At 49.5% G+C, this 19,183-nt stretch overlaps 1 protein-coding gene across 2 annotated transcripts in view; it reads left to right on the plus strand.

Moving 5' to 3' along the window:
- Positions 1–19,183, plus strand: part of CYB561A3 (cytochrome b561 family member A3) — a 186,720-nt gene that overhangs the window by 122,766 nt on the left and 44,771 nt on the right. For both annotated transcript variants that reach the window (XM_086955609.1, XM_086955608.1), the window contains 2 exons: positions 1,984–2,192; positions 11,002–11,156. In XM_086955609.1, the coding sequence (XP_086811735.1) occupies positions 1,984–2,192; positions 11,002–11,156 (364 nt within the window). The remainder of the gene's footprint in view (positions 1–1,983; positions 2,193–11,001; positions 11,157–19,183) is intronic.

Below are 19,183 nucleotides of genomic sequence, written 5' to 3' on the forward strand. Positions count from 1 at the left end.
CCGCTGGACTGTGTGGGTGAGGGATCTATGTCTCTAAATGTGGAGTGCGAGGTAGCTACATTAGGTGGGTGAATGTCTAAGGTGCCGGGGGTGGAGGGAAGGTGCGTGTCGTTTTGTGGTTGAGCTAGGGTTGTGGTTGGGGGCTGTGAATTCAGGGGTGATAGGCCTGCGGGTGCTGCGAGTGGGGGTCCGATGACTGGTGAGGTGCTGTTTGAACGCGGGGAACAGGTTGTCTAGTAGTTCCAGGTTCTTGTCTGTGGATTGAATTAGGATAATCCCGTTATTGTATTTAGTGAGGGTTGTTCTGCCCGGGAAGAGTAGTGATGGAGTGATGGTAAGTTTTAGGCCATGCGCGAAATTCCTGGAGGTGGAGACGGTGAGTAAAGTGCGGAACGTGTTTCTCCATTGGGCTCTGCGTGTGGTGTGGAAGATAATATCAATGCTCAGTGAACCATTGACTGGTGAGAAGTAGGTGTCTGCGCACGGAGTTTCAGGGTGGGACCTCAGGAAGTTGTGTTTAAAGCGTTTAGCGGCTTTTTTAGTGAGTGAGGGTGGGTAGTTGATTTTATATGTGTGTTTGCCGACGGGTTCCATGATGGGAGGACAGTCTAGGTAGGTGTAGGAGGGAGGGTGTAGGAGGGAGGGTGCACTGTCCTAAACAGTTGCCTAAAGTGATACTAGTGCGTTCACAGTAATGCTATGCGCAGAGTACAGCCGCAGACAAAAATAGTGAGATAATTGGGAGAGACACTAGTGAGCTGCCAAGGTATTTGAGGTAGTAGTTGGTGCGTGCAAGAATAACTGACACTAGTGTGTTGCCAAGGTAATTGAGGTAGTGCTCGGTGCATACAAGATTAACACTTGAGATGGGTGCGAGTTGCACAAGTATAGGGTGCGCACTAAGGATATAAGGGAGCAGAATAATGCGAGCAGTTAACACATATGCGATAATAATCAGTGTATACGGGAAGGGACAATGTGAGTGCAGGTTACATCAGTGACAAGTCTATGTGAGAAAAGTCAACAGGATATTTTAGGATTAGGGGTGAATTCGATGTAGGTTATAAACAAGTGCAGAACAAGTAGCAGTATAATACTGACAAATACTGGAATAAAACACTGAGCAAACCGTAATAATATCTATCGAAGGTGACAATAGTGAGTAGTCAAAAATATGTAGGGTACAGGAGTCTGTGACAGAATACCATTGCACACACCACTTATATGAATCAACAATTGACATTAGTGAACAGCAACGAAAAATATATGAGGTATAAAATATGAAATATAGCACTGAGAAAAATACTTGAATAAGATAAAATAAAATAACAGTGCAGAATATATGAGGTATAAAATATGAAATATAGCACTGAGAAAAATACTTGAATAAGATAAAATAAAATAACATAACAGTGCAGACCCTACAGAATATCTAAATCAAAGGTGCCAATAGTGAATAGTCAAAAATATGTAAGGTATAGTGATGTAATACAATTGCATACATAGATTAAATGACACAGATTAAATGGCACAACAAATGGCATTAGCGAGCAGCAAAAGAAAAATATATGAGGTAGCAAACGGTGCATTACCGGTGACGATAAAGTGGGACGTGCATGATACAGTTAGGAATATATAGAATATAATGCTACTGTACGAGGCATTAATATATGGGTAGCAATTGCAATTGGTGCAGAAAAAGTGAGGTGTGCTGGATACAATCAGTAATAAAATAATACATATCACTGTGAAGAAGCAGACTATCTAAATCCGGCGTGAAAAACGTCCAGCTGTGTAAATTGTGCAACCGCTAAAAAGTAGTCTGAGAGTCTAAGAGGTCTTAGGTCTTTAAGGTCGATGGTAGAAATGACTAGACCATGATGGTCTCCCCAAGATAGACAAGCTAAGATGGCCGATCCGATGGGGGAGATGTATTCCTGAGTTGTCACTGATACAGTGTTGACCTCTTCTCTTTCATTATAGCTGCACTGGTGTACCGTCTGCCACTGTCCTGGGTAGGACAGAAGCTGCCCTGGAAGCTGCTCCACGCTGGACTGACCCTGGCTGCCTTCATCCTCTCAGTTGTGGGCCTGGTAGCCGTGTTCGCATTCCACAACAAGCAGCAGATCCGAAATCTGTACTCGCTTCACAGCTGGCTGGGCCTTACTGCAGTCCTGCTCTTCTCTTTCCAGGTGTTTTCTCTTGACATTTCTTTTGCCATGCAGCAACCTAAAATGCACCTGCCTATTGCAGCGATTACCTCTTTATTTGGCAAATTAATTAAAATGTATTATCATATTGCAAAGTTTATTGAAACCATTCCTCCAAACATTAAAAAAAGTTGTAAAAATTACAATGTCCGTAGTATTATCCATCTTTAGCCACAATATAAGTAGATGTTAAAAAAGAAAAGCTAAAAAGTATTTTTTTTTTTTAAAGAAAGAAAAAGGACATTTGTTATGCACTGGGTGGGTGCCAATGTTCTTAGCTGTGCATGACTGTAGGTTGCAGTTTTAAAACACATCGTGCTCTGTTCTTGGGGGATAAAGTATGTCAGGGGTGTTCATGCAGGGTTCAAAGTGTCAGTGCATAATACAGGTCTTTAAGTGTTTCTGCTTCTTTCCTGTGGCTCTTACTCTAGCTTCAAAACTTTCCAGGAACGTTACCACCCTGATGTTAAGCTGTATACATTTAGGGTTCAATACTGCAATGTTCGAGCTGCTACCTGGTTAAAAGTGCACCGCAACCACCTCCTTCGATCTGTTAGCACAGTGGGGCAGAGGATGTGCTCAGGGTTTCTTTTCTTCGACACTGAGTCTACAGTGTGTCTGGACTGGCTTCAGCCAGTGGGGTGGTTGTTTCAGAGTTGGCTGGGTTACTAGGCGGAGGTGCATGAGTTTGAGTTTATAATAGGAAAAAAATCCTTAGTCAAAGTATGCTTGCGGCTTTAAAGTGTCGTAGGAGTTGATACTTTGCCATGCATGTGCACACTTTGCCAGGGTCTCTGTCTCCTTGCAGTGAAATGAAATTGGTAGATCTATTTAATGTTTTTAATTACCCAGCTGTTGAAGTCCTTGCTCTCCATAGATAGAGGGCTTGCAGCAGCTGGAAAGCATCAAATAAATCATGTGTAAAAACAGATATCGAGTTTGGCTTGTTTATTTCAAGCCAGGCTTGTGCTGCTAGTGTGTTATTCTCTGCTAATCTGAATTTTTTACACATTTCTAGGAAGCTGCACTTTATGGCCATTGATTGTTTTATCAAGCCTAGCTCTAGGCGTCGTTGGGCCTGCGATGTGAAGTTTGGGAGTCTATGTACGGCCCGATAAGTATTAGCGATTAGAAGACCCCGCAACTTTGTCACCTTTGTTGATATAATTATTTTGCAGCCATACAAAATAGGCAGGAGTGGTTTTGTGGCAATGACCTTGTGAAAGGGGCCCATCATTTGTAAGGATTTCGACAAGGTGATAAAACCAAAGCTTAGAGAGGCAGCTTTGGATTTCATTGCATCTATATGTGCAAAGAAGGTGCCTTTTCAATATCCCAAGATATTTCTATTTTTGCTGATCTGCTAGTCTGACCCCTTCTATCCACTGGGCTGGGGATGTTTTAATTTTCTTACTTTGTTTTGTTACGGTTAATTTCTAGTTTATGCTGCTTGGTAAAGATCGAGACAGTGTCTAAGACCCGTTGCAGGCCTACCGGAGCAATGCTCAACCGAAGCAGGTCATCTGCGTATAGTATATTGGTGGATAGGCATTTACGGAGTCCAAGTCTGTGGATAAGCTTGAAAGGTAGATGTGAAAAAGAAAAGAGGCGAGCACACACCCTTGTTTCAGCCCGGTATTTGCGCAATATTTCCACAAGAGTTATGAGCCGCTACCCAATTTACACCCAGCCAGGTGTCCGTGTAAAGAAGTTGGATGGCCCTCATGATTCTCAGTGGTACCCCATGCCGGTGAGTTTTTCCCATCATAATTTTTTGGGGACTTTGTCAAATGCTACTTTGAGGTCAATGAAGCTGGCATATAAAATTGATTTTGAGTCAAGTGCCTTCTCAATGCAAAGGGCAAGGCAACAAGGTTGGATAAAGTTCCCTGGCCAGTACGAAATGCTACTTGGTTCCAAGGGATAAACGCCTAATTGTCCACCCACTTTTGTAGGTCTTGCAGCTGTATTTTGAATTGTTATCAAGGAGGGCTATTAGATGACAAATTGCAGGGTTGCCTCTATGTCCCCTTTTCAAGATTAGGTGTATTACTGATCCCTGCCAGGAATCTGGGACTGTTTGCTGGATATTCATTGCACTAAAGAGAAGGGCGACATTTTTTGCCCAAAGCTTGGGATCAATTTTATAAGGGCGGAAGGGAGTACATTTCGGCCGGGGGTGCTATCAGAATAGCACCGCCATATTATTTTTCTCTCTCTTTTAGATCCTTTGATTTTTCCATGACCGTTCCAGTTTCCTGGGGTGGTGGCTCATCTCGCTTGATCACGTCTCCACATGAGTCCTGCAATTCGGGTTGCTTTACTGGATGATTCTGAGTCAGGGGACTGGCACTGACTTGGTGGGTCCCTTTGGCTGTGGTTGCCATTGGCTCTTCTCACCTTAATGAATAATATTTTCGTAGGTGCTGAGACCATACTTTCTTGCTTATGGTATCCCTGAATATCGTGGTGTGGTCATTGTTAAGCCCGAAATTATTTTCCAGAAGGCTCGAGAGTCTCTGGAATTGCATGTATGGAGCATCTTTGCTCAGAATATGTCTGAGTGCTGTTTCTTGGCGAACCACACCCTCTTGTACTCTCTGCGTAATTTCCTGACTTCATCTTGCTGTTCCTTCACTAGATGATTACATTTTAACAGGCGGTAGTCCCGATCTAGTACTCTTTTAGCCATGATGATATTTTTTGTCATCCATGGGGTGATTCTCTTTTTGGTAGTTGGCAATATAGGGGAGATTTTCTTATTTCTGTGCCTTGTTATCGGGATCCTACAGTACTGCTCCCAGTCACTGATGGCATTGGACATTTTAAGAGGGCTTTCTCCTAATGAATTTGTGCAGTCTGCTAGGTTTTCGACCTGTCCTTGTGTCAGCCAGTGCAGCTGCTTCAGGTTTTCTGAGTCTGCTCCAGAGGAAAGAGTATTGGCTGAGGTATGAGCAATGGCTTTAGAGTTAGTTGCTATTTTTGTTGCAAAATCTAAAGGAGAGGGGAACAGAGGCCCTCTCAAAGGGGTTGAGACTGATCTCAAAAGAGATTACAACCACACCCTCCAGTCCTGTATGTAAATAAAGTAAACATTGACAGGTTTTGAGGCCTGAGACTAAATGAGTAGAACTCAGTAATCAAAATGTAGGTAATCAATTGTGAGTTTATTCGATACTTTTGTATCAAAAGATATTATTCATAGGCCAACACGTGTTTCACGACAACATGCTGCTTCATCAAGGCCATGACATGTAAGTTTCACATTAGCTGTTAAAGAATGTTCATAGCATATTCTCTGTAAATCACATGTAGTCTTCATTTGATATATTATACGCTCACAATTTCGGTGCGATGGCCGAACGCTGGTTTTTGCTGGGGGGTGTACAGACTTCGTTAACTAAACTTGAATTACCAAGTTTTACTCATTTATTCTCAGACCTCAAAACCAGTCAGTGGCTATTTTCTGTTGATTATGGCTGCTTTCCTCACGTTCTTTGTTTTTGAAATCTGTGATGTATTCAAAATGAGCCAATGACTCTGCTGTGTAATCTCTAATGGTAAAGACCTTTTTGAGGTGTATGTCCAGGCCAGGCGTATGTCCTCCATGAGTCTACCTTGAATAAGATCCAATCCTGGTTCTACGCCAATCATCTTAAACTAAACACTAAAAAAACTGAAATTATTCTCTTCTCACCTAAAAACAATCGGCTCCCCATCCAAAGCTGGATCACTGACCTGAATGCCCTCAACTGCTCACTTTCCCTATCTGATTCGGCAAAATCCCTAGGTTTCACGCTTGATAAAAAGCTTGACCTTAAAGACCACATAAAAAAATCTGCCAAAGGAGCACTCTGCACTCTCCGTCACCTCAAGAAAATCAAGCCCTTCATTCCCTCTGATGACTTCAAATCAGTTGTCCATTCCTTAGTCTTCTCTCGATTAGACTATGGCAATGCTATCCTCACAGGAACCCCCAAAGTTCACCTGGCCCCACTTAGAGCTGTTCTCAACTTGGCAGCCAGACTCATCATGGATTATAAAAAAATTGACTACATCGCCCCAGCCCTGAAAGCCCTTAAATGGCTCCCTATTGATGGAATATGCTTCTACAAGACCGCCTGCATCACACACAAAGCCATTCACCAACAAACCCCGCTATACTTAACAAACAAACTCAAAAAGGTGGGTTGCACCAGACTGATGAGAAGCACCAATTCGCTCCTCCTAGTCCCCCCACTGCTAAAAAAGAAATCCACCCAATCTCGCTCCTTCTCAGGGAAGGCTACGAGCATCTGGAATTCCCTCCCAATGGACCTGCGCTGCAACCCCACCTACATCAACTTTAAAAAAGACCTCAAACTCCACCTTCTCAACTTATACTGGGGTCCTTAATCCCCACATGGACTGAACTTTCTTCTTCCCCCTACTTCGTTTTTGTCAGTTTCTTTCCATACCATCTTTGCACTCGCCCACTGCTCATAACATTCCTCCCTTCTCTGACACTGACTTATACCCCATGTATATTATGTTTGTTTCTTTTTCTCTACATTGTTTGAAATCGCACGTTTTCACCCTAACTCCTTACCTCGCTTATTTTTATAATATGATGTATTCGCTTTCTGCATTTGGTATCCTGTTCAACTGTTTTTCCCGTTTGCCTATTTTCATGTAAAGCGCTCTGATACCCCGGGTCTAGCCAGTGCTATATAAAACTTTTCAAATAAAATATAAACTTATCAAATAAAGTCTCCCATTAATTAACCAGCTCCTCAAGAATGTAAGTGGATCAGCTAAAACTAACCGAATCAAGACTGAAAGGATGTTAATTGTTACATTTCCAAACGTTTGGCCTAAGTAAATATGGCTGGAATCATACAGTAAACTATGTGTTCATACAGTTAAACGAACCTGGGTTTAATCCTAGATACAAGCTTTCAACTTGGAGGATCTTGGACCTCTAAAATGCATTATTAAAGCTCACTTGTTTCGTTGGCTTTACCCTGCTCTTTAGGCACTCGCATTATCATAATTTGACAGCTAATTTTGGAAATTCTCAGCACCAAGCTACAGCAGCAGATTCATGTAGTTCAAGTGTCCCCAGCATAAGATTCACTTATCTGATATGGTGGCGTCAGGCAGTTTTTAGCAACAATATAGAAGGCACTGGGTGGTCATACCTGGGCAGGAGCTACAGGTTCTGATGGAATTCTGCCAAACGTATGTCAATCCGACAAATTTGTATGGCGCGCTACTCACCCGTTAGGGTCTCAAGGCGCTGGGGGGAGGGGGAGTCGCTACTGCTCGAAGACCCAGATCTAGACTTGTTTCCTGAAGGAGAGATGGTCCTGGGTCAGCCGTAGGTGGGTGAGGAGGGAGTTCCATGTCTTGGCCGCCAGGTATGAGAAGGATCTTCCTCCGGCTGTGGCTTTGCGAATGCGTGGGACGGTGGCGAGGGCGAGGCTGGCGGATCGGAGCTGGCGGGTGGGTATGTAGAATGTGAGGCAGCTGTTGAGGTATTTGGGGCCCATGTCATGGAGAGCCTTGTGTGCATGGATGAGGAGTCTGAACGTGATCCTCTTGCTGACGGGGAGCCAGTGCAGGTCTTTCAGATGGGGAGAGAAGTGGCTGTGACGGGGGTTGTCCAGGATGAGTCGTGCAGAAGCGTTCTGTATGCGCTGGAGTCTTTTCTGGGGTTTGGCTGTTGTTCCAGTGTAGAGGGTGTTCCCGTAGTCCAGTCGGCTGGTGACGAGGGCCTGGGTGACCGTCTTCCTGGTTTCGGTGGGGATCCACCGGAAGATCTTTTGAATCATGCGCAGGGCGTTGAAACAGGATGACGAGACGGCGTTGACTTGTTTGGTCATCGTGAGGGAGGAGTCCAGGATGAAGCCCAGGTTGCGAGCATGGTCCGTTGGCTTGGGGGCAGTGCCCAGGGCAGGGGGCCACCAGGAGTCGTCCCAGGCAGAGGGGCCCAGGATAAGGACTTCCGTCTTGTCTGAGTTCAGTTTCAGACGGCTGAGCTTCATCCATTCCGCGACTTCTTTCATTCCTTCCTGGGGTCGTTGGTGAGGGAGAGGATCAGCTCGGTGTCATCAGCGTAGGAGAGGGTGTTTAGGTTGTGTTGGCGTGCGATGGCTGCGAGGGGGCTCATGTAAACGTTGAAGAGGGTGGGGCTGAGCGAGGATCCTTGTGGGACGCCACAGATGACTTCGGTGGCCGCGGATCAGAAATGGGGGAAGGCCGACTCTCTGGGTTCTTCCGGGAAGGAACAAGATGATCTACTCCAGGGCCTTTCCTGGATTCCGGTGTTGGTGAGATGGTGTATCAGGGTCCAGTGGCAAACGGTGTTGAAGGCTCCTGAGAGGTCCAGAAGGATGAGAGCAGCTGCTTCCCCGTTGTCGAGCAGGGACCTGATGTCGTCGGTAGCTGCGATGAGGGCGGTCTCGGTGCTGTGGTTTGCTCGGAAACCGGACTGCGAGGGGTCGAGGGATCCGTTTGTCTCGAGGAAGGCGGAGAGTTGTTTGTTGACGGTCTTCTCGATGACTTTGGCCGGAAAAGGGAGGAGCGAGATGGGGCGGAAGTTCTTGAGGTCCGTGGGGTCCGCGGTAGGTTTCTTCATGAGGGCGCTAAGCTCGGCATGTTTCCAGCTCTCTGGGAAGGTGGCGGATGCGAAGGAGCTGTTAATGATGTCCCGGAGTTGGTGTGCGATGATGGAGTCTGGGTCGGTTGGGAAGCCGGAGTGGACGGTGTTCATCGTGCGGGTGGTGTCTTCGGTGCTGACCGAGGTCCAGGTGCAGAGGGTGGTGGTGGGGGCGCTGGTTCGGTGGTAGGGTGCGTGGTCTGTGCGCCGAAGCTGTTGTGTATGTCGGCGATCTTGCGGTGAAAGAACGAGGCGAGTGAGTCGCAGAGGTCTTGCGAGGGTTTGATGTCGTTGTTGCAGGCGCTGGGGTTGGAGAGCTCTTTAACGATGCTGAAGAGTTCCTTGCTGTTGTGGCTGTTATTGTCCAGACGTTCTTTGAATGTTGTCCTTTTGGTGGTGCGGATCAGCTGGTGGTGTTTGCGGGTGGCGTTCTTGAGGGCTGTCCTGTTTTCTGTTGTCTGGTCATGGCACCAGGCTTTCTCGAGGGTGAGGCAGGTTTTGTTGGAGTTTTTGAGGTTGTTGGTGAACCATGAGGCTTTCTTGCTGCCGGGTCTGCTGGGAGGGTTCTTCAGTGGTGCAAGGTCATCGGCGCAGTTGGTGAGCCACTGTGTGAGGTTGCGGGCTGCTTTGTTGGGGTCTGCGTGTTGGTGGGAGGGTTCTGTCTGAGGGAGGTGGTGAGCTGGTCGGTGGTGATCTTGTGCCAGCTTCTGCGGGAAACCTGTTGCGGGTGGTGGTGGGTCGTGGTTCTCCTGAAGTTGAAATGGACGCAGCTCTGATCTGTCCAGTGTAGTCCGGTGGAGTGGCTGAAGGAGATGTGCTTGCTGGAGGAGAAGATGGGGTCAAGCTTGTGGCCGGCATAGTGGGTGGGGGTGTTCACCAGTTGCTTGAGTCCGAGGTTGGGGAGGTTGTCCAGCAGGGCGGCGGTGTTGCTGTCATTGTTGCTCTCCAGGTGGAAGTTGAGGTCCCCTAGGACACTTTATATATTGTTTTTATTCAGAATGTTTTGTCTGCAGGGATCAAATTAGGCACAATAAGGCATTTTGCGAGCCCACTATGTATTGTGTTATTGTCATTGATGCTTGGTCTATATATTCTGGTTACTATGTTACCCAAATTATTATTGAAGGTTAAGGCATACTATAGCCAAAATTACAAGCAAAATAATACATTGTGCAGATTATAGTGAAAGTATCACACTCGCGTTTAGAATGTTTTCCTTAGCATCGTAATTCCAGTGTACCCAATCATTTTCCGATTTGAGCACTTTATGATGGTGGATATCTACTGTAATACCCAACACAGGTATGATTATGCGTCCATGTAGGTTTTCGCTCCATAAAAAAAAAATGCTACAATACTATTGTGTTATTATGAATGAATGGAACACTTTTTCAGTAAAATGGTAGCAGAAAATCTACTTTCTATCAAAAGTGCTAAACCCAATGGAAAGTCCCCCAGAAGAACTTCCTCCACATTATTTCTGTGGCTTCATAATGCCACCAGTGGATTATCATCCCAGTTTAGCATTACCTCGGGAAATCGGCGGACTTACCATCACCAACCAACTGCAAATCAAACTTTCTGTCTGTAAGATTCACCACTTCAAGCAGTGACTTTGTGTTTCATCTCTTTTGTAATTGTCCTGCCCTTCCACTACTTTTCTAACTGCTTGCAGTCTCTCTCCGCCACCCATAACGATTGGCTTTTTATTTTGTAGACTCTTACAGCTGGCTTGTATGTGGCAGTCTCTCCTGCTCCGTCTGGTGAGATGATATCGGTTCTTTCCTGCAGTTTCTTTGACTCTTCACTGCAGTCATTCTTACTATTGTGATCTTTAGTCTGGCAGTCTCCCCTGGTCGCCTGTCTACAAGCTTACAGTCTCTCACCACTAACAGTGGCCACGTGTTCTGGCCATTGCTTTCACATTACTGTTATCCATTGAATTTACAGTCTTTCTATTGACTTTATTTGCTGTTTTTTCGACTTTTCCATGGCCCCTTTACGCACTGTTAGTTTATTTTTGAGTCTACGCTTATAATGCTTCTCTTTCTCTTTGAGGTGCCTTGTTCTCTCCAGCCGTACAGCTTCTCATCATATATCATAACTCTGTTTTCCTGCCATCTGTTTGACCATTTTTGTTTTTGTTTGTAGTGGATGTCAGGACTGTGCGCCTTCCTCTTGCCACTGCTGCCTGCCTGGTTCAGCAGTGCCTACAAACCAATCCACATGTGCTTTGGGTCAGCCATCTTCATCCTCTCGTTGGCTTCTGCCATTGCTGGAATTAATGAAAAGCTGATATTCAGCCTGTAAGTAATGAGTCTTTTAAGCAGTATGGTTGACAGAGGAACATTAAAGCTGTACTTCTGAAATCAAGTTTTCTCTCGGGGTCCTTGTCTTGGGTGGTCTTCCAGGCATCAGATTGGATCATGAAGATTTTGCATTAGGGCCCCCAGTCAACACTAGATGGTGCCCAAGTAGCTCCTGCTATATGGCTGGAAACGTCAAGCTTGGAGGAGATGCAGCTACTGCATAAAGGGGCTGCATTTTTGGGTAATGTCGGTTCCTCTTTTCTGGATGCCAGTGTAATAAAGACGGGATCAAGCTGGTAGTTCAAGTTCATCTTTAATCAAATGTAAGCCTTGCAGGGCAAACTGGACTTTCACATCTTCTCTATCCCTCCACTTCATCCTCTTCAGAATGTAGTTACCTCTAACATTTGTACCATCACCCTTGAACTTTCAAACCCAAACAAGGTACGCCCATAGGAAGGTTGGAGGAGGGAACTAACTAAAAGGAATATATGCAAAGGGGAACAGATGAAAAACTGAGAAGAGATAGACATAACACATTCCATCCCTTTAAATAAAGAAACATAGAATTAATTCAGTCTTGTAATATCCCCAACAGGGTTTTCTCTTTTGAGACATATTCTTTACCCTGTCAGCCACTGGTCTTAAAATAGGATGGCTCTGCCCAGGTTCTGGTTGAACATGAGGATGGCTGTCTAAGATCCAGCGGAGTCAAGGACATGGGAATTATCCTTGACAGCCAAGATATTTCTCAGGTTCAGTAAGACCAAAAAATTGCTTCCTTTGTCTGCTTGTGAGTCTATTATTTCTGCCTGTTCTTAATGGGTTTCAGATTGTTCATTAAACATAATACATCTGGCAATCCACCACAAGTGCCTTCCTTGGTCAAAACACTTTTTTCCGCCCCTGCTGTGCAGAGGGTCAGGTACACCTTAGGACAGAGATAATCTTAGGATCTGAGCAGCACTAAAACATCAAAAATCCTGGTATCTGAAAGAAACACGTTAGTGTTAGATTCCTTACCTTAGAATATCCCCAAGCGTCAATCTGGATCCGGAAACTTTTGCATAGCAGTACCCCTGGCCGTCGGTAGGCGTCGTCTGCCGGCGTCCCCTGTGGCTCGCGCCGCGTTGGCGTCGTGCGCCGTGATGACGTCGCTGGAGTATATAGACGCCGCCTCCGCGCGCTGACGTCAGTTCTTCTTTTTTCCGCGCCAGTAAGCGCAGATCCGAAGAGCAGTACTCCGGTCTTTTGACCAACTTTGTTTAACTTCTAATCTCTTTTTGGTGCCTGGTAGGATGCCCGGTTTCAAGAATTGTGACGGTTGTGACCGCACGATGTCGGTCACGGACCATCACCGACTCTGTCTCCGGTGCCTGGGCCCCGACCACGACGTGGACGCCTGCGTCGACTGCCGGGCTCTCACTAACAAGGCTAGACGGGAGCGGTCTCGCAAGCTGCTTGAGCTCCGGGTGTCGGCCCCCCGTCGGGAGCGGTCCCGGTCCGGCCGGAGGTCCAGAGAGCGTTCGAGGGAGCGGTCGCGGAGCCGCGCCGAACGCTCTGGAAGTCGTCACCACTCGTCGGGCTCTTCAGGTAAGAAACACAAGAAGTCGGGGCGACGTCATCGTACCCCCGACTCCCCCCGACGCGGCCGGGGGTTCGGGTGACCCCAACCCCGCGGCTCCGCGAGAGTCGCCGGCCCGGCCTGCTCCATACCCTCCGGTCCCTGGGCAAGGTGCGACGCCTGAGGAGATTGAGGCGTTCCTCATGGCCATGAGGTCGCTCACTTCTCTGACGGGACTTCCGGCGCCTTCGGGCCCGGTGAACCCGTCTGGGGGCCCTGGCGGCTCGGGTGTCCTTGGCTCGACGCCATCGGGTGCTCCGGGCCCGGTGCCGCCGACGGCTCCGACCCCGGCGCCGCAAGGACCTTCGGGGTCGACGCCGGGTGGTCTGCCGGCCGCCCCGGCGCCGATCCCATCGGGGTTACCCCCGATGCCGCCCCGCGCGGCGCCGGTTCTCCGGCGCCGGCTCCGGCCGGCACCGGGGGTCCGGCGCCGGCTCCGGGCGGCGCCGTCCCCATTCCTTCCCCGACTCCGGACGCGGAGTCGAACCGACGTCGCTCGACGCCGGGCTCGACGCCGATGGGGCCTGTGCACCCCGAGGAGCCGGTCTACATCGTTGACTCCGAGTATGGAGATGATGAAGAGTACGGAGAAGGTTGGGAGGGGTCTGAGGACCCTCTGTCACGTGAGTGCCAGTATGACCCGGACTGGACAGGTGATTTGGGGGACGCCAGTGGTCTGGACGACTCTCCTAACCCTGGCTTTGTCTCTCCTCCTTCCGTGGCGTCGGAGGAGGGAGCTGCATATTCAGTGGTGCTGATGAGGGCTGCCAAGGCCTTACACCTTGAGCTCCCCGTCGCGGCTGTGAGGCCTAACATCCTCACCGAGGTCTTCAAACCGCAGTCATGCCCACAGGAGCCACTGCTGCCGTATAACGAAGCCTTGTCAGACGTTCTGTTGGGCACGTGGTCCAGGCCCGCTTCAGGTTCGCCTGTTGATCGGAACGTGGCCAGACGCCACCGTCCTTGTCCGGACGACCCCAAATTCCTGTCCACCCATCCCACCCCCGAGAGTCTGGTGATCCAGGCCTCTACCTCCCAGACCGCCCGATCGGGAATCCAAGAGGTATGACCAGTATGGCAAGAAGGTCTTCTCGTCCCTGAGTTTGGGACTGCGGTCTTGCAACACCGCTTGCCTCTTGGGCCGCTACACCCACTCTGTGTGGGATACGGTCGCGGACCTGCTGCCTGAATGCCCCATGGAGGTGAGGGCAAAACTCGGCAAGGCTGTGGCTGAGGGCCGAGACGCAGCTAAATATTCTATACGGTGTGGTCTTGATACGACCGACTCGCTGGGCAGAGCTATGTCAATGACGATGGCGATTCGTCGCCACGCCTGGCTGAGATCCGCCAACTTCTCGGCAGATGTCCAGTCTGCATTGATGGACATGCCGTTCGATGGCTGTCGCCTGTTTGGCGACAAGGCGGACCATGCGCTGGAACGCTTCAAGGACTCCAGGGTCACGGCCAAGTCCTTGGGTCTCTCGACCCAGCGCCAGCAGACGGGTTCGTTTCGCTCCTTACGTGGCCAAGGAAGGGGCGTCCCCACACGTGCTGCCAGCCACGCGCCGCAACAATCCTTTCAACGCGGTGGGGGCCGTGGAAACCACCGAGGCGGCGGTCGGGGGCAACGGCGGGGTCAGACCACACCTCCCCCCGCAGCATCTGCCTCAAAGTCCTCCTAGTCCGTGCTTTCGGCCCCATGTGACGCCGGTGGGTGGCAGGGTTCGCCATCACCACGCTCACTGGCGCACAATTACGTCGGACAGGTAGGTGCTGCAAATCGTCCGAAGGGGCTACTCCCTCCCCTTCGAGACCACTCCTCCAGCCATGCCACCGCAGAACCACCGTGTGTCGGGGGACCACTTGACGCTTCTGCAGGAGGAAGTTACGGCCCTCTTGGCCAAGGGGGCCATCGAGCGCGTTCCTGGGCCAGAAGTAGGGCGTGGTTGCTATTCCCACTACTTTCTGGTACCCAAGAAGGACAAGGGGGGCCTACGTCCTATCTTGGATCTACGGATGTTGACATTGGCTGCTCTAGACCCACAAGACTGGATGGTAGCGTTGGACTTGCAGGATGCGTATTTTCACATCCCCGTCCTGCCGGCCCACCAGCGTTACCTGCGGTTCACGGTCGGCCAGGAGCACTTTCAGTTTATCGTGCTCCCCTTCGGCCTTACCAGCGCCCCACGGGTGTTCACAAAGGTGATGGCGGTGGACGCAGCCTATCTGATCTGCGCAGGTTAGGGGTTTCAGTCTTCCTATACCTAGACGACTGGTTGTTGAAGGCGGGCTCGCCCCAGACAGTCGTCCACCACCTTCAGATGACGGCAGACCTCTTGCACGACCTGGGGTTCTCCATCAATGTGCCGAAATCACACCTGTGTCCCTCTCAAAAGCTCCTCTTCATCGGGGCAGTTCTGGACTCGGCGCAGTTTCGGGTTTATCCTCCGGAACGGCGGGTCCGGGATATACAGGCTTTGATTCCCATCTTTCAGCCGCTATCCCGGGTTTTGGTCAGGTTGACGCTGCGGCTGCTGGGGCTGATGGCCTCCTGCATCCTTCTGGTGCATCACGCCCGGTGGCGGATGCGGGCTCTGCAGTGGGACCTGAAGTTTCAGTGGGCCCAGCATCAGGGCAACTTGTCCGACCACGTCTTGATCTCGGAGGGCACTGCGAGACAACTGCAGTGGTGGCTTACGGACCGCGATTGGGTCAGAGGCAGATCCCTCTCCCTTCCCCAACCGGTGCACGTTGTCGTGACGGACGCGTCCCTTTAGGGCTGGGGTGGCCACTTGGGAGAGGCAGAGATCAGAGGCATCTGGTCTCCGGCGGAGTCCCGGCTCCATATCAACCTGTTGGAGCTGCGGGCTATTCGTCTAGCACTGAAGGCATTCCTCCCCTTTGTCAACGGGAGTGTAGTGCAGGTGTTCACCGACAACACCACCGCCATGTGGTACTGCAACAAACAGGGCGGAGTGGGGTCGTGGACCCTTTGCCAGGAGGCTCTGCGCCTCTGGCAGTGGCTGGAACGTCAGGGCGTGACTCTGACGGTTCAACACCTGGCAGGTTCCCTGAACGCCAGGGCGGACGAACTCAGCCGTCGGTGCTCGATGGATCACGAATGGCGTCTGAACTCGGACGTGGCGCAAGTACCTCTTTCTGCGATGGGGAGAGCCTTGGTTAGATCTATTCGCCACAGAAGAGAACGCACAATGTCATCAGTTCTGCGCGTTGGAGTTTCCAAGACGGCACTCGCACGGCGACGCCTTTCGGCGCGAGTGGAGTTGCGGTCTATTATACGCCTTTCCGCCTATACCACTTCTGCCCAGAGTGCTGAAGAAGATCAGGCGCGACCGGGCCCAAGTTATCCTTGTGGCTCCGGACTGGGCTTGAAGGTACTGGTATCCCGAGCTACTCAGCATGTCAGTCGGTCCCCCGATCCGCCTGCCCCTTCAGGAGGACCTTCTGTCGCAGCAGCAGGGGACGGTCCTCCACCCGAACCTGTCCAGTCTCCACCTCCATGCTTGGAGATTGAGCGGCGGCAGTTGAGGCCATTTGACTTGCCTCCTGAAGTCTGTGATGTAATTCTGGCAGCCAGGCGTCCCTCCACAAAGTCGGTATACGCCTGTCGGTGGAACAGATTTGTGGCATGGTGCACAGCAAAGGCTGTGGATCCTCTCTCTTCCCCTCTTTCTGAGGTTCTTCTGTTTCTTCTCTCTCTTGCCCAGCAGGGCTCTGCTCTGGGCACTATCAAGGGCTACCTTTCGGCCCTTTCAGCCTTTCTAAGGCTTCCTGATCAGCCTTCTTTGTTCAAGTCCCCAATTGTAACGAGATTCTTGAAGGGCATCACACACATGTATCCACCTGTTCCGTTTGTGATGCCTCAGTGGGACTTGAACCTAGTTCTAACCTTTTTGATGTGTGCTCCCTTTGAGCCCCTTCATTCTTGTCCTCTCCGTCTCCTGACTTTAAAGACGGCTTTCCTGGTTGCCATCACCTCTGCCAGGAGAGTGAGTGAGCTCCAGGCTCTTTCTGTCCAACCTCCTTTCCTGTCCATTCATCCAGACAAGGTGGTTCTCAGAACTAGACCTTCTTTCCTGCCCAAAGTAGTTTCTGCTTTTCACATCGGGCAGTCCATTACCCTCCCCTCCTTCTTCCCGCCTCCGCATCCTTCGAAGGATGAAGAGCGGCTCCACCGTCTGGACCCAAAACGTGCGCTTTCATTTTATATGGATCGCACACGCCAGTTCCGGGTGGATGACCAACTGTTTGTTGGCTACGTGGGTGCGAAGAAGGGACGGGCGGTGTGTAAACGTACCATCTCTCGGTGGGACGTTCTGTGCATCAAAGCGTGCTACTCTTTGGCTCGGAAGGAGCACCCTGTTGGGCTGAGGGCCCATTCCACTCGGGCCACGGCGGCTACTACTGCCCTGGGCCAGGGAGCCCCTTTGCAGGACATTTGCCAGGCAGCTACGTGGGCCTCGCTGCACACCTTTGCGAGGCACTACTGCCTGGACAGTCCAGTCTGGAGGGATGGCTTCTTTGGCCGTTCTGTCCTCCAGGACTTTCTGGTGTAGGAATGTATTGGTTCGCAGACCCACCACCGGGGTTGGTATTGCTGGGGTATCTATTCTAAGGTAAGGAATCTAACACTAACGTGTTTCTTTCAGATGAACAAGTTACTTACCTTCGGTAACGATATATCTGTAAGAAACATTAGTTAGTGTTAGATTCCTTACCGAACCCACCCATCCTCCCCGTTCTGCGAACTGATACTTAGCGTTAAGGACATCCCTTTCAGGGCCCTAGTTTCAAATGGCACCAGTGTTGGTTCTCTCATGGCTCTGCGTTTTCTGGCGCGGAAAAGCTGTGTACAAAGAACTGACGTCAGCGCGCGGAGGCGGCGTCTATATACTCCAGCGACGTCATCACGGCGCACGACGCCAACGACGGACGCGGAGCCGCAGCGGACGCCTGCAGACGACGCCTACCGACGCGCAGGGGTACTGCTACGCAAAAGTTTCCGGATTCAGACTGACGCCTGGGGATATTCTAAGGTAAGGAATCTAACACTAACTAATGTTTCTTACAGATATATCGTTACCGAAGGTAAGTAACTTGTTCGATAAGAACACTGCACCAAGGAAGTTGGCGAGCCACCAGCAGACATCTGAACAAATACTAAAGCAGGAGCGATGATTATGAGAGACTTGATGTCGGGTAGTAGATCAGCCCACCAAAACATTCCCCAAGTACCTATGGGATAGCATAAATGTGCAAAATATCTGTAAACATCAACTTGTGACCCCTGTAATGAAGACAGGATTAAGCAGTGAGTTCAAATTTAGCTTTAATGAAATGTAAGTGTTGCAGGAGAAACATGAACTTCACTCCATCCCTTCACTTCAGCCCCTCTAAACATCTTTGACAGATCCACGCCTCTTGCCTCAGCACCTTCTCACTCCAAAAGATTCTATTCCAATACCATGTAAGATGCAGGCTCAAGCGTTTGTGGCATGTGGTCCAACACCAGCAATTCAGAGCCTAATCTTTCTCGGATACCTGTAAGCAACGTAATTTTAAGTACTGCTAGGAAGAGTGGCTGAGACTCGGGTGTCGATATCAGAGCAAATGAAAGGCGTAGACCGTACAGAATCTGCTACATCCTAAAAATTCATACATGGGTTTATTAATTGAACTGCAAAACGTCAGTGGGTTTCATCTCTCCCCTGAGTCGAAATTACACGGAGGCTTTGTTCCATCTTCAGAGGACTACAATTCATTTCAAAGGTCCATTCAGAAAGCTGTTGAGGCTCCGAATTTCATAGTGACTTGCATGTAAAAGATAAACTGTGGACTGACCCTTTCATGTAAAAAACAAGCTGACTCACTCCGAGTGCACATCCCGCCATGCAGAAGTTGGTGGTCCAAGCATACTCTGAAAGAAAGATGTCTTCCCTTCTCTGCACTTGAAAGGCAACCAAAGAAGATGGGTATTCTAAGTAGAAATTATTTTGTCATTGGCAGTTTGTCCTTCTGAGCCATGAGTGCCTTCTGCAGGCTATGCTGGTACTTCCACACTATATGGGAGAAAGAGAACAGGTAACGTATCCGAGCATGACATAGTCACTTTTGTCTTGTTTGGAAACAAATATTACACTTCTTTATGGGTGTGGTGCAAGCTCAAACGGCACAGACATTAGTGCAAACTGGCGTATCCACTCTTCACACTGGAATGGCGACCATCCACTTGAAACAGAACCCCAGCTGGAACATCCTCAGCAGGAATGCAGATGCAGCAGATGGAAACCGCTACTGAAAAGGGTTGTACCAGGGAACAGCGTGCACGGCAACAAAATGGCCTCAGTCCTACCCTCATCACCAGGAAAAATAGAGAAAG

This window comes from Lissotriton vulgaris, chromosome 2_1, assembly GCF_964263255.1.
Source record: "Lissotriton vulgaris chromosome 2_1, aLisVul1.2, whole genome shotgun sequence".
Taxonomy (NCBI): domain Eukaryota; kingdom Metazoa; phylum Chordata; class Amphibia; order Caudata; family Salamandridae; genus Lissotriton; species Lissotriton vulgaris.